General features: G+C 34.6%; 1 protein-coding gene across 2 annotated transcripts in view; it reads right to left on the bottom strand.

Moving 5' to 3' along the window:
• Positions 1-14,804, bottom strand: part of PLCE1 (phospholipase C epsilon 1) — a 139,576-nt gene that overhangs the window by 108,106 nt on the left and 16,666 nt on the right. Inside the window, exons 2-3 of one of the 2 annotated variants that reach the window (XM_086900675.1) lie at positions 7,775-7,944; positions 6,347-7,486 (exon numbers count right to left, since the gene is read on the bottom strand). In XM_086900675.1, coding sequence (XP_086756801.1) covers positions 6,347-7,486; positions 7,775-7,900 — 1,266 coding nt within the window. In that variant the 5' untranslated portion in view covers positions 7,901-7,944. Of the gene's footprint in view, positions 1-6,346; positions 7,749-7,774; positions 7,945-14,804 lie in introns of those variants that run through there. The other variant, XM_023929631.2, reaches the window with a different exon arrangement.

Raw genomic sequence — 14,804 nt, 5'->3', positions numbered from 1 at the left:
CCCTGTCACTTGACTGTCCAGCTCATACATCCTTGGATGGCATTTAATGGCTGTATTGTGTTCAATTGTTATTTTGATTCTTAGGTTGTCACCAGTCCATATTTTCAGGAAAATTTCATGACCAGAGGGTTCATAACTGTACATCATCCAGTCACTTTTCACACATAGAGGAATCAAATAGCCTCATATCTCATGGAAGATTCCTTAGATATGCAGCAAGTAAAATTTTCCAGCAGACATTTTTCCTCTAAACTGTTCTTGAAATATCATACTGGTAAGGTATATGCCTACAAATTGCTGTCAAGCCAAGCTTATTCTATTGTAGAATAATTTATTTTTAAAAGATTAGGAAAGATTGTGGAAAAAGCAAGATAAATTAAAATGTAAATGAAATCTCATAAATTCAGATTTTAGTTATTCACTCACCAACAGAGTGATCTTTACATGGCACAGTTTTTATTAACTTACACCAGAGTAAACAATCCAACTTTTCAGCAGTTCATACAGGTAATGGAGATAACTTAGTTTTGACTGAGAAAGAATTTAGAAAAGTGTCCAATTCTAACACTGTGAAATGAACACTTTAATGTGCTGCAGGGAGATTTTTTTAAACCAGACCTTCATGCTTCTTTACAGTTAATGAACAGTCACTAGAAAAAAAGTCAGAAAATGTGGAAAAACTGAAGGCATAATATAATGCTCTTGCCAAGACTCCCACACTATTGGCTCTAAATACCAAAGTGTGCTCACAGCTAAAACTTATTGTTCATAATTTGGCCCAATGTTGTTAAAGGTATAAGGCAATTGTAAAATAATACAAAGCATTAAGCTATTTAGCTCAAACCCTATCACATTATGGTGGTAAAATGACTTCTTCTACAGACAGGGTAAATTTTCTGTTTTTAAAACTAGCCTTTAAAACTGGAGTAACTCAACCCAAAGAAAATATAAGTATAGAGCTTCATTTTAAAAAGTTCAATTTATTTTTACAGCACTTACTGAAGGGAAAACATAATTTCATGCCTATTTGGCTTCTCTCCTGCTTCCCTGATTTTTTTCCAAATAGTCAATTCTGCTCATTAACTTTTTTCTTCAAACAAAGAAACAAGAAATACAGGGTCCATGTAGAATAAAAACTTGCTTGTCCTTACCTACCAACTACTTTACCATAAGTAAATAAACCTTTATTGTCTAAAAAGCACAATGGCATTTTAACAGGCAAAATACTCATGCACAGTCAGATAAAAAAATTATTGCTGGAGTGGAGAAACACTCCAACCACTTGCAGATTATTTGCTTTATGTCATTATTTCCTGTAAATTCCTTTCAGCATGCTAGACTAGAAATTTTATTTCAAAATGGAAAGCCAACAAATCTCAAATCCGCCTGCAGTCCACACCATAGAATGACAAAGTAGCCTTTTTTTGTTAAAGCCTTTCCTTTTGTTAAAGTACAGCATAAACTTTAGCCTGAAGAGCAGTGTTACATTTCAGGTATCCAGGGAAAACTGTGAGGGAAGAGAGTAAAAGTCCATTTTAATAATTCCATCTTTTAAAATATGCAGCAAGAAGTAAAAATCTATGAGAAAAACACATAATTCTAACAGAAAGACGATATGACAGCAAATCCAGACCTGAAATTGCTACAGAAACAATTAAAAACAACCCAGAAGTGAAAGTCAGTAATAATGTAATGTTTTTAGGCTACTTTGTGGTTGCGAATATCACAGAGTTTGGTAGAATAACTTTACCAATAAGACTTTATGTCCAGGTGATTTCATGTGGACGCTCTACAAGCTTTCTGTCTAATAAATCAGATTAGTCATCTGAATGAAACACAGCACATAAACAGGGACTCTCATGCTGCTTATTACTACCAGCACAGAGGGTAATCAGATGCTTTCAAGTTTTTCTTCCGCTTCTTAAGAATCAACAGGGGCTTCTTAATTATATAAATTATGTTTTCAATACATTGGAAAAGTTTATCATCCAAGATACTAGATATAGGAGAGGATTACACTTCATTCTGACAAAATATTGACAATTAAAGGTCACAATTAACCCAACACCTGAGAAAAACAACCAAGAAATGTTCTTACACACACACAGCATTACTAACCCTCCCTTTGCTCATACTGTGCTAGCAATTGCAGTAATGAGGTGCTGCATTTGGTTAGTGCAACTGTTGTTGAAACAGCCTAAGCAGACATTATTTCCGTGACTGATAGTGAAATCATCTATCTGTATTTTCAGAAATGCCACAAAAGCATGCACTGACTAGAATTGCTGATACAGCTCTGGAGGGGAGGAGGGCAGCAGAGGGAGGGAACTGTGCGCTCTACAGGTTCAAAATGAAAATCAATATTTATATTAATTACAAAATATTTATTGTAGTTAAGAATATATTAAAAATTAAAAATCAATTATAAACAACAAAAAATTTAAAATACTATCTGTTAAACAGATAACAATTTGTGTCTAGTTCTGTTTTTAAAAAAATATTATCCAAGATTACTATTTTAGATTCCACATTAATAAAAATTTAAAAATATAATTTTTTTATTAATTTTTTATAAAAATGTAAGAATTTTTTTACCTCCAAATATTTTTTCTCTCCTTAACTTTTTGTTAACAGACAATTGACTATAGCTTTTATGGAAACAAAGAAATCTTAACATAGGACTACTACATTAGTTATGCATATCATAAATCCTTGCGTTACATTCATTTAACACAGGAGCCATAAAAACACCACAGATGCTACAGGGAATAAAATCAAAACCCTGATGCTAACAAATGCTGAACAACTATATGAAATCATTACATGAATTATGAAACACTCCCACAAGATAAATCTATTATAGAATCACTACCTGGGAACAGATGTGGGAGCAATTAATATTTTCTTTAATTGTTGCCTAATTAGTATTTGGCATTTTAATAGTGCCTTAACAACTATGAAGAATGTCAGGTATATTAGAGTGCTAACTTCTATCTGAGCAGAGTTGAGCAAGGCAGCAGAGTTCTTGCTTCTTAAAGCTCAAACTACTGGCACCAGGAATGCAATGACACAGCAAAGATAGTACTGACGCCTACAAAATAAGCTTAACTAAAGAATTCAGCAACTATGTTGTTGCAGCTGCCATCTGCAGATCTTGAGGTCACTTACGTGGCTTGAGAGAATCACTTTGTGAAAATCTAGTGAGCTGCCCAGATTTCATATCTTAGTCAATGGTGGACAGCATTACTTTTGTCACATTACTTTATCACCACAGCAAAACCACCATCATATCAGGAAAAAACAAAGTGTATTTGAACCTTACATCTCAAAGGTCCCAGAAACTCTGACTATGGGGGTTAGTCAGACTGCTAACATGGTGCAGCTGAGCTGAACACAAGCGGTAGATACCTGGCCAAGCAAAACCAGCACCAGAGCCTGCACTCTCATGATCTGTTTCTACAGCAAATTCTTTGCGCTTGTGACTTCCTTAACATGTACTCATGTGAGGGGCTTGTACTGTTCCAGCAGAGCCAAGCAAATGTCTCCTGAACAGGAACAACAGCCATGTTACACACACCTGTCTGATAAGGGTAAATGCTGCACTGTATATTAGCTACAAAAACTTAAGTGCAAAATTAGAAAAAATATTCTATATAAAAATCTTCTCTCTTCATACAACACATACATTAAATCCAGAGGAGTTTAAATCTGCCTATGAAATACCTATCCACAGTAATAATATGCTACATGAAGAAAAATATAACATCATGCATTTTCTATATAGAGCAAATCCTTAGTCCCACATCCCTATGTAGAGGAAGAAAAAAGAAAAAAATCACTCAACAAGACAACAGTTCAGTGTCTTTCCTTTATTAGTGCTAGAATTTTTATGTAAGGGATATAAGAAATGAGACACAGATTTTCCTACTTTAAAACATAAAGGTCTCTATTGTTCCATGTTACACCAGTACTGCTATGAAAACTTGATTTCTCCAATTTTTTTTCCTCTTGAAGAACAGAACTACTGTTCACTTAGCTGTTCCAAACAGAATGCATGCTCAAAGGGTGAGATAAGGGGAAAGGAAGAACAAATTACCACATTCATTTACTACTTTTTCTTTCTTCCTTTGATTATTAGCATGAAAGATTCCTACAAATACCCATAATTTATTAAATTATTTTAACCCAATGCATACATTCAACAGGTCCATATATTTGTCACGTCCATTAAGTTAATTTCTATGTTTGTGTAAATCCATCTGTAATGCTAATAATATAAGCCATAAGTACATTCAAATATTATTGCAGAAACAATATTTGGCATGTACATAAGGAGTCTATATACAGAGGTTGATAAGAAGAAAAACAGTGTCTGTTTGGATGAAGAAAGAAACATGTGGTTTTAAGCTTTTTCTGACCATGAGGAAAACATTCTGTGCATTGTAGTTATGCAAAGTGATTTACAGTGCCTGTTTATCTTTTGCTGACTTGTAGACAGAACCTTTTCTATTTAAATAATTATTCAGTGAATACTTATAACTTTTTTCCTGAGTTCATATATATAGACTACAAAAGAAATCTTCAAATTAAAGCTCTCCCACCCCAAAATGCTGTATGTTCAGTCTTATACAGTGGTGGTGGAAAGTAGTTAAACAGGCAAGCATGATTAAAGCTAAGAAACTCAGGTCAAATCAAAAATGTCCAATCAAGAAATACAAACACACCCTTCACCTATCTCAGCTACAAAAGATTGTCCTGTCTCTCTCTCATAAAACTTACAATGATATTTAAATGTACCACACATACACCATGTTAAGTAAACCCACAGAATTATATTCACCCCTTCATGGGAGAATGATCATGCACTCTGCACTGCATCTGCTGTCCCAGCAAGTCTGTACTTCCACTGACCAGTGTAGTGAATTTCACAATAATCAACAGTACCACAAAGCTCTGCAACCTGGTAAAAAACCTGACATACACGTCTTCATAGAACTCTTCAATTAACTCTTTTAATGGAAAAATAATAATTTCTATGAGGATATTACAGGAGGGCACAACAGTCATGGAGTCAGAGAGTCCTCTCTTCCTTTATCACTGACAAAATTTCATATTGGATCATTATTACCATAGGATTCTGAGATCTTACATAAATGTAAATGATAGATGATTCTGTGATTCCATATATGTAAGTATATCCATTTCAGTCACACTGAAAGTTGATGAAAACTCTGGGCAGTAAGTGCTACAAATTTCTTTTAGCAGAAGATATTTCCATTTTTTCAGGACCAATTTATAAGCATAGTGTAGCTGTGACTTATATGACAACACACCTTTACCTCCCTAGACCTTCTTCATACATTTTAACAGAGCAAAACTACAGTTCCCTTTTTTTGCTAAGCTCAGTAATCAGTGGTCAAATTACATCAACAACTATTTAATTTCTACCAGCAAAGAAAATCTTTTACTACTTAAAATAATATATTAAGAATGTGCTATGTAATTTCTATAATAATAATTTATGCATTCATGATTTCATTCTAAACTTAGAATTCCTTGCATTATGTAACTTAAGAGAACACAAATCAGGGCAGTATCAGCACATTAATGTATATTATTCAAGTATTACTTGTTTTATTATTGTAAAATAGGTGTAGAAGAAATAGAAATACCTGTAACTTGGGGAAATACTGTGTTTTCTTTTCCTGAGCAACAAATTTTTCACTGTAATCTAATACTCTGACAAATAATGTTGTTGTTATATTTATGGAACAATTATATCATTAATATATCCATCAAATGTTTATAGATACATATATGCTACATATATTAAAATGTGTAGAGCTATAATATATATTGATACACCTATCAAATATACATAGAAAAATTATATTCCTTTTTATTTAAAATATAAATATCTATAAGATGCATATATCTTTCCAATTTGCATATAGGTATGTTATATTCTTATATGCAAATATTTTCCAATAAATAAATTTACATATAAATAAGTATAAATATTTACTTATATATGTTTTATACAGATATATATACACACACACACACATATATAGAGATAAATTTTATACACATATAGTGATAGACATATTTACCACGTGTCTATTTTAAACCAAAGGAATTTTAGAAGATGACAATACATTTTTCTAAAAGTAGTGTTCAGCATAGGGTCGTTCAAGGTAGGTAAGTGAAATATCCCAACAGTGTTACTAAGTATTTACTAGTTGAAGTCATTTTTTAATGGAAAGATCATTACATTATCAAAACAAACAAAGAAACAAAAAAAGAATCAAACAAAAAACCCCAAAAAACACTATGAAAAGCTTACCTCATACCATAAAGACTTCTCAAGACAGGAATTAAATTTCCATTTTATTAGGGACTGAATTATAGTTAGCTGTTCTGTTGTAATCCTAGAAAGCTTCATGCCACTGTTGTTTCTCCTTTGCTCAACATAATTCCAAGCAACAGTTCCTATATGCCCAGATGGTAAAGTCCTAAAAATTGCTCTTGTTCCAGTATAAACTGATTTTTTAACCTCTTTATCATTTTTACAGAAACGTCTTATTAATAGAGTAGAACGTTCCTTTTTGTTTCTAAAAAAATCCTCTTCCAACTCTTCTTCACAGTTATCATTACAGTCCTCAAAATGGCTCAGAAAGGGCTTTGAGGGCATTCTTCCAGTAAAGTTATTTCCACAGACGTTGTGACCTGAGCACGCCACTTTAACCTTCCGTGGTGCTCTTTCCAGACATAAGTACTTATTCCGTAAAGCATCGTCATACAACTGCTGCCCATTTTCATTCTCACAATTATTTGTCAACTGCATTATGCTGCAAGTGCAGCCTGGGGAACCAGTGGTGTTACCATCACCATCACCCACGGGCTGCAAGCAGTCATCCAAAATGAAGCTGTTGTGTAAACCACACAAAGCCTTTGATATATTCCTTTCACTAGCACAATGTAAGTGAAAAAAGGCCACTTTATCAGGATCACTGCAGTCATTCTTATTTATTGCTGTCTGGCTTCTTAATGAAGGTCCATTCATTTTCAACTGAATTTCAGCAAGCATGGCTCTTTCCAGTGAAACAGGAATTCCAGTTTCCAGGCACGCCTCTTCCCCTGCTAAAGGAGCACAAGATTGATACAGCTGGCTGCATGGGATATTGCTCTTGTAGTTCTTCTGTACAATGTTACAGTTAATGTTAAGAAATTCCACTGAATCAGAGATGGAGCTGTTCCTCTCCCAGAAGTTTTCATTACTCTTGTCGTTAGTCAGTTGTTCTTTGGCCAGAGGGAATATTTTGGGCACTGAGCCCTGAAGACTTTCTTCTTCAAGTCTGTGTAAGTAAGACAGATTGTGTGTGGTGTGCCTTCCCGAACCAGCAGTATGTGTTCTTATAACACTGGTGTCCAAAGCATTTTCAGTATTTTCATCTCCAGCTGACTGGGCAGCTATCACTTTACCCTGTACCACAGAGAGGAGAACAGACGCTGTCATCTCCTCAGAGGTCATCTTGACACAGTCTTTAGTTGCTGAATGTGTACTGGGGTTGGGGGGAGGACCTTCTCCACCAATCCTCATACCATGATTTCAGTGTAATGAAAGACTCAGTGCTAGAGAATCAGGGAACACATGCTGAAATATATATCGACTGCTTGTTCTTTTTGAACTGGCTTTTACAAAAAAGTAATTTTTTTTACTGTTGGGCTGCTAGGCTTTCCCAAACTTGGCTTACTGGAATGAGACACTAACATTTTTAAACCAGTTCCTTACTATGAGGTAGCCATTCAGCTGGACTCTTTCCACAATTAACTCTTCCGTCATATATAGCACACACACTGTTGCTTCAGATTGTAGATAGCCAAACATGAACTCCATGTCACAGATGCATCTCCTCACAGGGCACCCAAAAAGTTGGTTTTCTGTAAAGAAAAGACATATATAGATATTTTTAAGAGTGTCCATAGCACAAAATACACCATCACAACTACAAACACAACAATGCAAGTACTGAGACTTAGAGAATTCCAAAATACACATTTAAATCTGTCTTAAAATTTCACAGAGGAGTTTTGGAACATCAGAGTCATGTTTTATATATTTAAATAGCTTTCTCCACTTCCCTATTGAAAGCCACATGACTGCAGAAAACTAATTATTGTGAAGCTATAACAATGAAATTGAACATATAAATAAAAAAGAGAAAAAAGAAAATGTATTTTCCATACTTTTTCTGACTCATAGATAGGATAAAACATTTTGAAGAACACAATCAATTTTAAATCTCCACCATCTTTTAAAATAATTCTTTCCTTTTCAGAAATACAACTACAATTGTTTTCGTGTTACATGGTTTTTGCTTTCCTTAAACTGTATGCTGTTACCATGAAATCATGAAGAAAACAAGTTTACAACTGAAAAAGCATGAAGACAGATTATAGTAAGACTGAAATACAAATAATCTTCTGACTCTTTTACTTGTATGCCTTAAGCTAAAAAGTTAACCTGCCTTTCAGCATTGTCATTAATTCTCAGTTTCTTTCCTGCAAGCAGCATGGTAGAAGTAAATCTTGGAATCAGAAAATACGAGGTTACAGACAGCTCAAACAAAGGATAGAGAAGACTAAAAGAGACATGCCTAGATAAATCATGGTGAATTAAACAAATGCACTTATACCTCAATTTATCACATTTACCAGTGGAAAACATAAAGTGTATTATTAAAAACATGGAAAATGTAGGCAGTTATATTAAGGCCTACATTTACTAGAACAGTCTAAATTCAACATAAAGAAGCAAAAGAAATATAACTTTAAAGCTTCAACAGCAAAAAACAGCAGAAAACTAAGGCAAATGATGAAATCATTGTTTCAGCTACACATAATAATGAAATCATCCATACTGGATAGAATTAGAAATTATGGGAGGGATAAAAAGCAGGAAAACTCAATAATTAATTTGAAGTGTAAAATCTATTTTGATACTCTTCTCAAGTAACTATGATCAACAATTTTATTTTAATCCATTTTAGAGTGTTGGCTTTCATTTTGACTGATTACTAACCTTCATCCAAAAGCAGTATGACATAGATCAAAAGGTAAACACACTCATTAGTTCACAGGATATTTGACATGCTACTTTTCCACACAATTAAATTCATAAGTGTAACTAAATATATCAATTTTGCCAGGGTGGGTGAAGTGTCACAAAAAAAATATAAAAAAAAATAATTGCAAATTTAAGAGAAGTTACAGTTTGCTACAAATCTGTGGCTTAAAAGTTTTCTAGGCCACAAACAGCACAGTTTCTTCCTACAGTAGCTACCACAAGCACATGGAAAAAAATGCAATTTCATACTCCAGTCAAGATTTCAGTTTTACTGGTTTAACAACAGGGAGGGTCACAAAGGAAAGTGACAGAGAGAGCAAAGAGACACCAGTTTTACATTCTCCACCCATTACAAACCGCATGTGCATGCCAGATCAGCCAGAGCAGAGTCCAGGTGGTAAACTCAGATCCTGTACTAGAGAGATTTAGCACCAGAAAGGAAAATAACAGCTCCAGTTCATACAAAAGTTGTTTAGAAGGAGATAGCAGTACTTCAATGGAGTGGTGAGATTGGGTCTTAAAACAGAGTTATGTTAGCAACACAGCTCACAGAGCACCCTGTGACATACTGCAACAGCTCAACTGTAGAGCACATAAAATGAAAAGACAACACTCAAACAATTCTCTAAATCTACATTCTCTGGTAGTCCCTCTACCTTTAAATTGTACCCTGAAATTTAATTTAATCCACTTTCTTCAACCTCACCTATATCACTTTAAAAAGAAAGAAAAAATCCCATACTATGACAAACACACCCCAAAAAAGAAAAGCACTTCAGCAATTTTCTTACTCTACCATTTCCTATTCCTCTTCCCTGTCCTTCCTCTTCAGATCCACAAATGACAGCTTACATAAATTTTTGACACTACACACTTGATGGATCCTATCTCATTTTTTCTCGTTACCACTGGCCTTTCAGTCCAAATCTACATATGATGATGTTGATCAAAGGAGAAAGATTAGGAAGGAGAAGCAGCTATTTTTTTTCTTAATCTCTTTAGTTTTTCTTGTTATATCAAGTAAGAATAATTCTTTGTAAAAGGTATAAAAGATGTATATGTATTAGTAGTTGTCTTCAGCATTGATTTTTCAAGGAATTCTGTGATCTATCAAAATGTCCTAGCCTACTGATTAATCTTTCCTGCCACCATAACATATTCATAAATGTACTCCCTGTATTATTGCTAAGTCAATAATAAAAATGTATGGATTGTTTGTCATTGCAAATATTATACCTTTTGTTACACTGTTGCTAAATGAAACTTTTATAAAATATCACTCTAATGTGCAAAAAAGACAACATTATTATGCAACTTTAACAACTCACAATGGTTTTAAGATCATGAAATTGACCATGTACGTTAACTCACATTGTTTTTTTATGAAGAAACTTTAAAAAAGAAAAATAATCACACATGATTTGCTTCTGTAAGCAGAAACTTGCTAAAACCAGAATCCCATTTATGTCCCTGACTATCCACAGGGCTCACTCAGAGACTACAACTGATCTTTCACAGTCCTCCTTCCTACTACACAGTTTTCCCATTTCTCTCTTACACCAAAGTGTTTACACACATCCTCCCCAAACAGCTTCTCTCAGATCTTTTTCTTTTCTTTCGAAATTATCTCGTATCTCCCACAACACTGGTTATGTTGGTTCACCTCTTTTCTCAGCTGCTGAGGCCATACACCTGCCCATTTCTCTCTACCAGTATCACTCCTCTGTATCTGTGCCTGTCTGAAATCCAATTCATCAAGAATAATGTCTGCATAAGAAGCTCCCACTGCATGTCCAGCTGTTCCCATCCTCTTGTGATCACTGCAATGTGACTGCAATGCAAATGTGATCCATCTCAAGAATCTTTTTACTCAAGTTACCTCGCAGCTAAAACATTTTCCCAATCTAGTTTGTCCTATGGTTGCACTAATGTGCTACAACAGCACAAGGGAAAAAAAAAGCAGCACAGGGAAGGGAAGGAAATGTGGTTTACACATTCCTGCAATTTGCAAACATAATTTGATGTTTCAGCAATGTCAATCTAGCTGCCACCAAAACTGGTAGTTCTACTCCTCTCACTCTTCTCTTTTCGTCCCCATCCCTTCCACCTCACTCATCTGGAAATCATGAGTCCACAGAGTTAAACTGAATCACCTGGCTGATAAGTCACAAAACTATTTTTTTTTTCATCCAAACAAACTGACACACTTGGTGGTCACATGATCACTATATTCCATGAAAAGAAAATACTAGGAATGTCTGGTAGGGACCATATGTCTCAGCAGAAGCTTCAATTTTAGATCATGTTTACTAGGATGTCTAAATGCACCCCAAATTTTCCTTTAGTCTGGTATGTCTAGTGTATGATGCAAAACCTCATGAGATAGCAAGTAAAAACAACTATGGTAGAGCCTCTGATCTACAGACAACTGCAAAAATATCTGAAGCTGTGGCTCTGCTGAACAGATGACATGGGTTTCATGTGTCCTAAGTTATACTCTTCTCAGTGTCTGCTTTCCACTGCGATCAACAGATTTCAATTCAGCAAATTCCTGAAACTGATGGAATTCATTACACATGCTATGAAGTGTGTTAACACAGTGTTATAAATGCTATCAAGTATAAAACTCACAAGCTCAACCAATAAAACTGTATTTTGCATGTTACTGTAGAATTGCAGAATTATCACTCCCTGCAGCTTCCATTACTTGCCTGTCTGTACATGGGTGGCCAAAACCTAGATCGTCATATAAAATCCTCAAACAAATATATACATGCACTTGCATATAAAAATGCTGAAATTATTCAAAAGCATACTCTTCCCATTGTATATCCACACTGATTTAGGCTTACAGTTAAATCTGAACATAAAAGCATATGAAGTAGACAGCAAAGCCTGCACTGTATTCAAAATATGCTGACATTTTCTAAAGCTACTAGATTAGCTGATGAAATCCATTAATAACTACACTGGTTCATTTTACAAGGCCTAAGTTATGTCAGAAATGTAATGTGCTCCTTCTATCAGTAAAGGAAAGTAAAAAAAATATAAGAAACTAAATCCAGCATTAGCAAATCATTGTGGATGCAGAGGTCAGCCAACAAAGACAAATGAGTAATTAAAATAAACAACCTGGCAACCATTCAGCACACGCATTCACAGAATGTATTAAGTCTGAAAACATGTGACACAAAAGTAATTTGTCTACTTTTTTTTTCATTTACACTGATTGCATACACTTTAAGACTTCAAGTACAAGCTGGTTCTAATTAGTATTAATAACAATTAATATCAACATTTAATGATTTCTTATTCCCCAGATATCTGGAACTGAAGTCTACAACAGTCTAGGTAAAACATCCAACATAATCAAAGACTACAAAACTGTATTAATTTACTATCAGTTTAACCTATAAGTCATTATTCAACCTAATTTCCTTATGAAATCAGCCAGAATTCTGCTTCAGTGAAAACAAAATACAGTATGTTGAACTTAGGAGCATTATTTAGTCTTAGGAAAGGCATATGAAGGATCAGAACCATCCCATGATGTGGTAAGTTAGAAAGCCTTTCAATTCTAAATTGTCAAAGGAAAAGATGATTATGTTTTATGATCCTCAATATTTGAGGATGCTGTCTGGACTGCGGAAACAAGTAGCAACTGTATGAGGGGCGAGTAAGGGATGGGTGTCAAGGTGAACATGGGGACTGTTTAGGGACGCTGGGTGCTGTCAGTGATGCCAGATGCAATTCTGTATGGATGATGTGTGATGCACAGGAAATTCAGTGAATGCCTGGTAGGGCCAGGATTATGAATGCAGAGAATAAGGGGGACTGAAAGAGATATGACATTACTAAACACATACTGTGGTTTCCATGGGCGAACTGCTATTGGACTGGGACAGACAGTAATTCAAAACATATAAAGGGCAAATGCAAGCACCCTGACAATCCTCCCCTCTACCCTGGCTACACTGGGACATTTCTAACCTTTTCTTCAACCTTCATCCTACATGGTATGCTACATATACAAGGTAACTATCTAGCCTAAGCAAAAGATATTTTGGCACAAAAAACCCACCACCAACCAAATAATTTTATTAATTACTTCAAATTACTATGTATTTATATAGTATCTAAGGCATAAGCAACCAGTTGGTGAGAGATTCCTGGGAAACAGCAAATTACAGAAATAATTTGGCATGGTAAGTGGATATAAAACTATGGATCATCTTGGTCACATAATCCCAAAACAATGCAAGACAACTATAATCCCAATTCAAGATCTTAAGGAGAAAACTGATTTATGAGGAAAATGTTTTGTATATTAGAACTATCCATTTAAAATTAAAAAAGAATAATAATCATAATAAATAATAATAATAATAAATAAAAATAATAAGCTTTATTTTTTAGTAGATAAGCCATAGTTTATTCCAGACCAGCTCCTTGAACAGAGTAAGAAACCACATTTATTAAGTCCACTTTAATTTATGCTGTATCATGCACACTATTAGTTTTCCATTACAGTGTTTTATGTCAGAAACAAGCAGGAGATACTAGTACAAGAACAGGGTCCCAACATGTCATCACCATTTTCTAAACCTCACATCTCCCTAGGGAACCAGGGGCAAACAGTAAGGAGGAAATAGCTAGACTCTTAAGAATCACTCAAGATGTGCACAAATCCTATTTGAACAGTTGGAAGCAAGTTATAACAACATTTGATTTGGCATAGAGCATCATGCAGAACCTCAGATTTACCACCAGCATCTGTGTTTCAACAACAAAAAAATCTCAAAGAACTGCAGTATTTATATGTCCTGTCAAGTTAGAGTCTTTTTTCTAATTTCTAGAATACTTATCTAAACATGATTGTGTATTAGATGTCTCAAACTATGCAAATGTCTGCCAGATGGTGACCCCTCTCAATTGCCTCATCATTCATCACTGCATCAGGGAGAATGTGAAGCTTCTGCCAGATACCAGTTCCTCTCTTCATTTCTCTACAGAAATTCCTTTCCTGCACAAGGAGATGCACAGAGAGAAGCCAAAACTGCATTTATCTTACTTTCAGGATCAGTTCTGTATTTCTTTCTAGATCTGATCTACAATAAGCTGTTTAAATAAACTTTCTCTTTAGTGGCTACTCGAATTTCATGCTAACTGACCTTATCTGGAAGCTGTAATTCCATCATCGACACTTGGACTAGCAAGTCCCTCTGCCTGAGATCCATGACAACTCCAGCTGATAAAGGCAGAATAATTCTTCTCCATCTTTGAACAAGTGCTTTTGGAATAACTTTTCTTAATTTTTTGAGGAACGTGAAAATATTCTTAAATGCACAAATAAGATTTTCAAACACTGAGTCATTCACAGGAGAACAAAGTACAGCACAATTGAAAACAAAAATCTTCAGGGCACAGAATTCAACAGCCTTGTCACTGGTAAGTAGATCTCAGAAAGATTAGACAAAATATGAAGGAAAATAAAATGACTGACAATTAATAAACTATATTATACAAGAGACAAGGATAAATAATGCTTATACAGAAGAAAAATAAGAAATGCAGTGAGAAGTAAAATAAAATTTTGTTTAAAAGCATGTAAAAAATGCACTAGTGCATCAGGATTTATTTTAAGATCTGAAGATTTAAAAAATAATCATACAAT

This window comes from Cyanistes caeruleus, chromosome 8 (assembly GCF_971803275.1).
Source record: "Cyanistes caeruleus chromosome 8, bCyaCae1.hap1.1, whole genome shotgun sequence".
Lineage (NCBI taxonomy): Eukaryota > Metazoa > Chordata > Aves > Passeriformes > Paridae > Cyanistes > Cyanistes caeruleus.
Note: the sequence above shows the minus strand (reverse complement) of the source record. Positions and strands in the feature narration are given on the sequence as shown.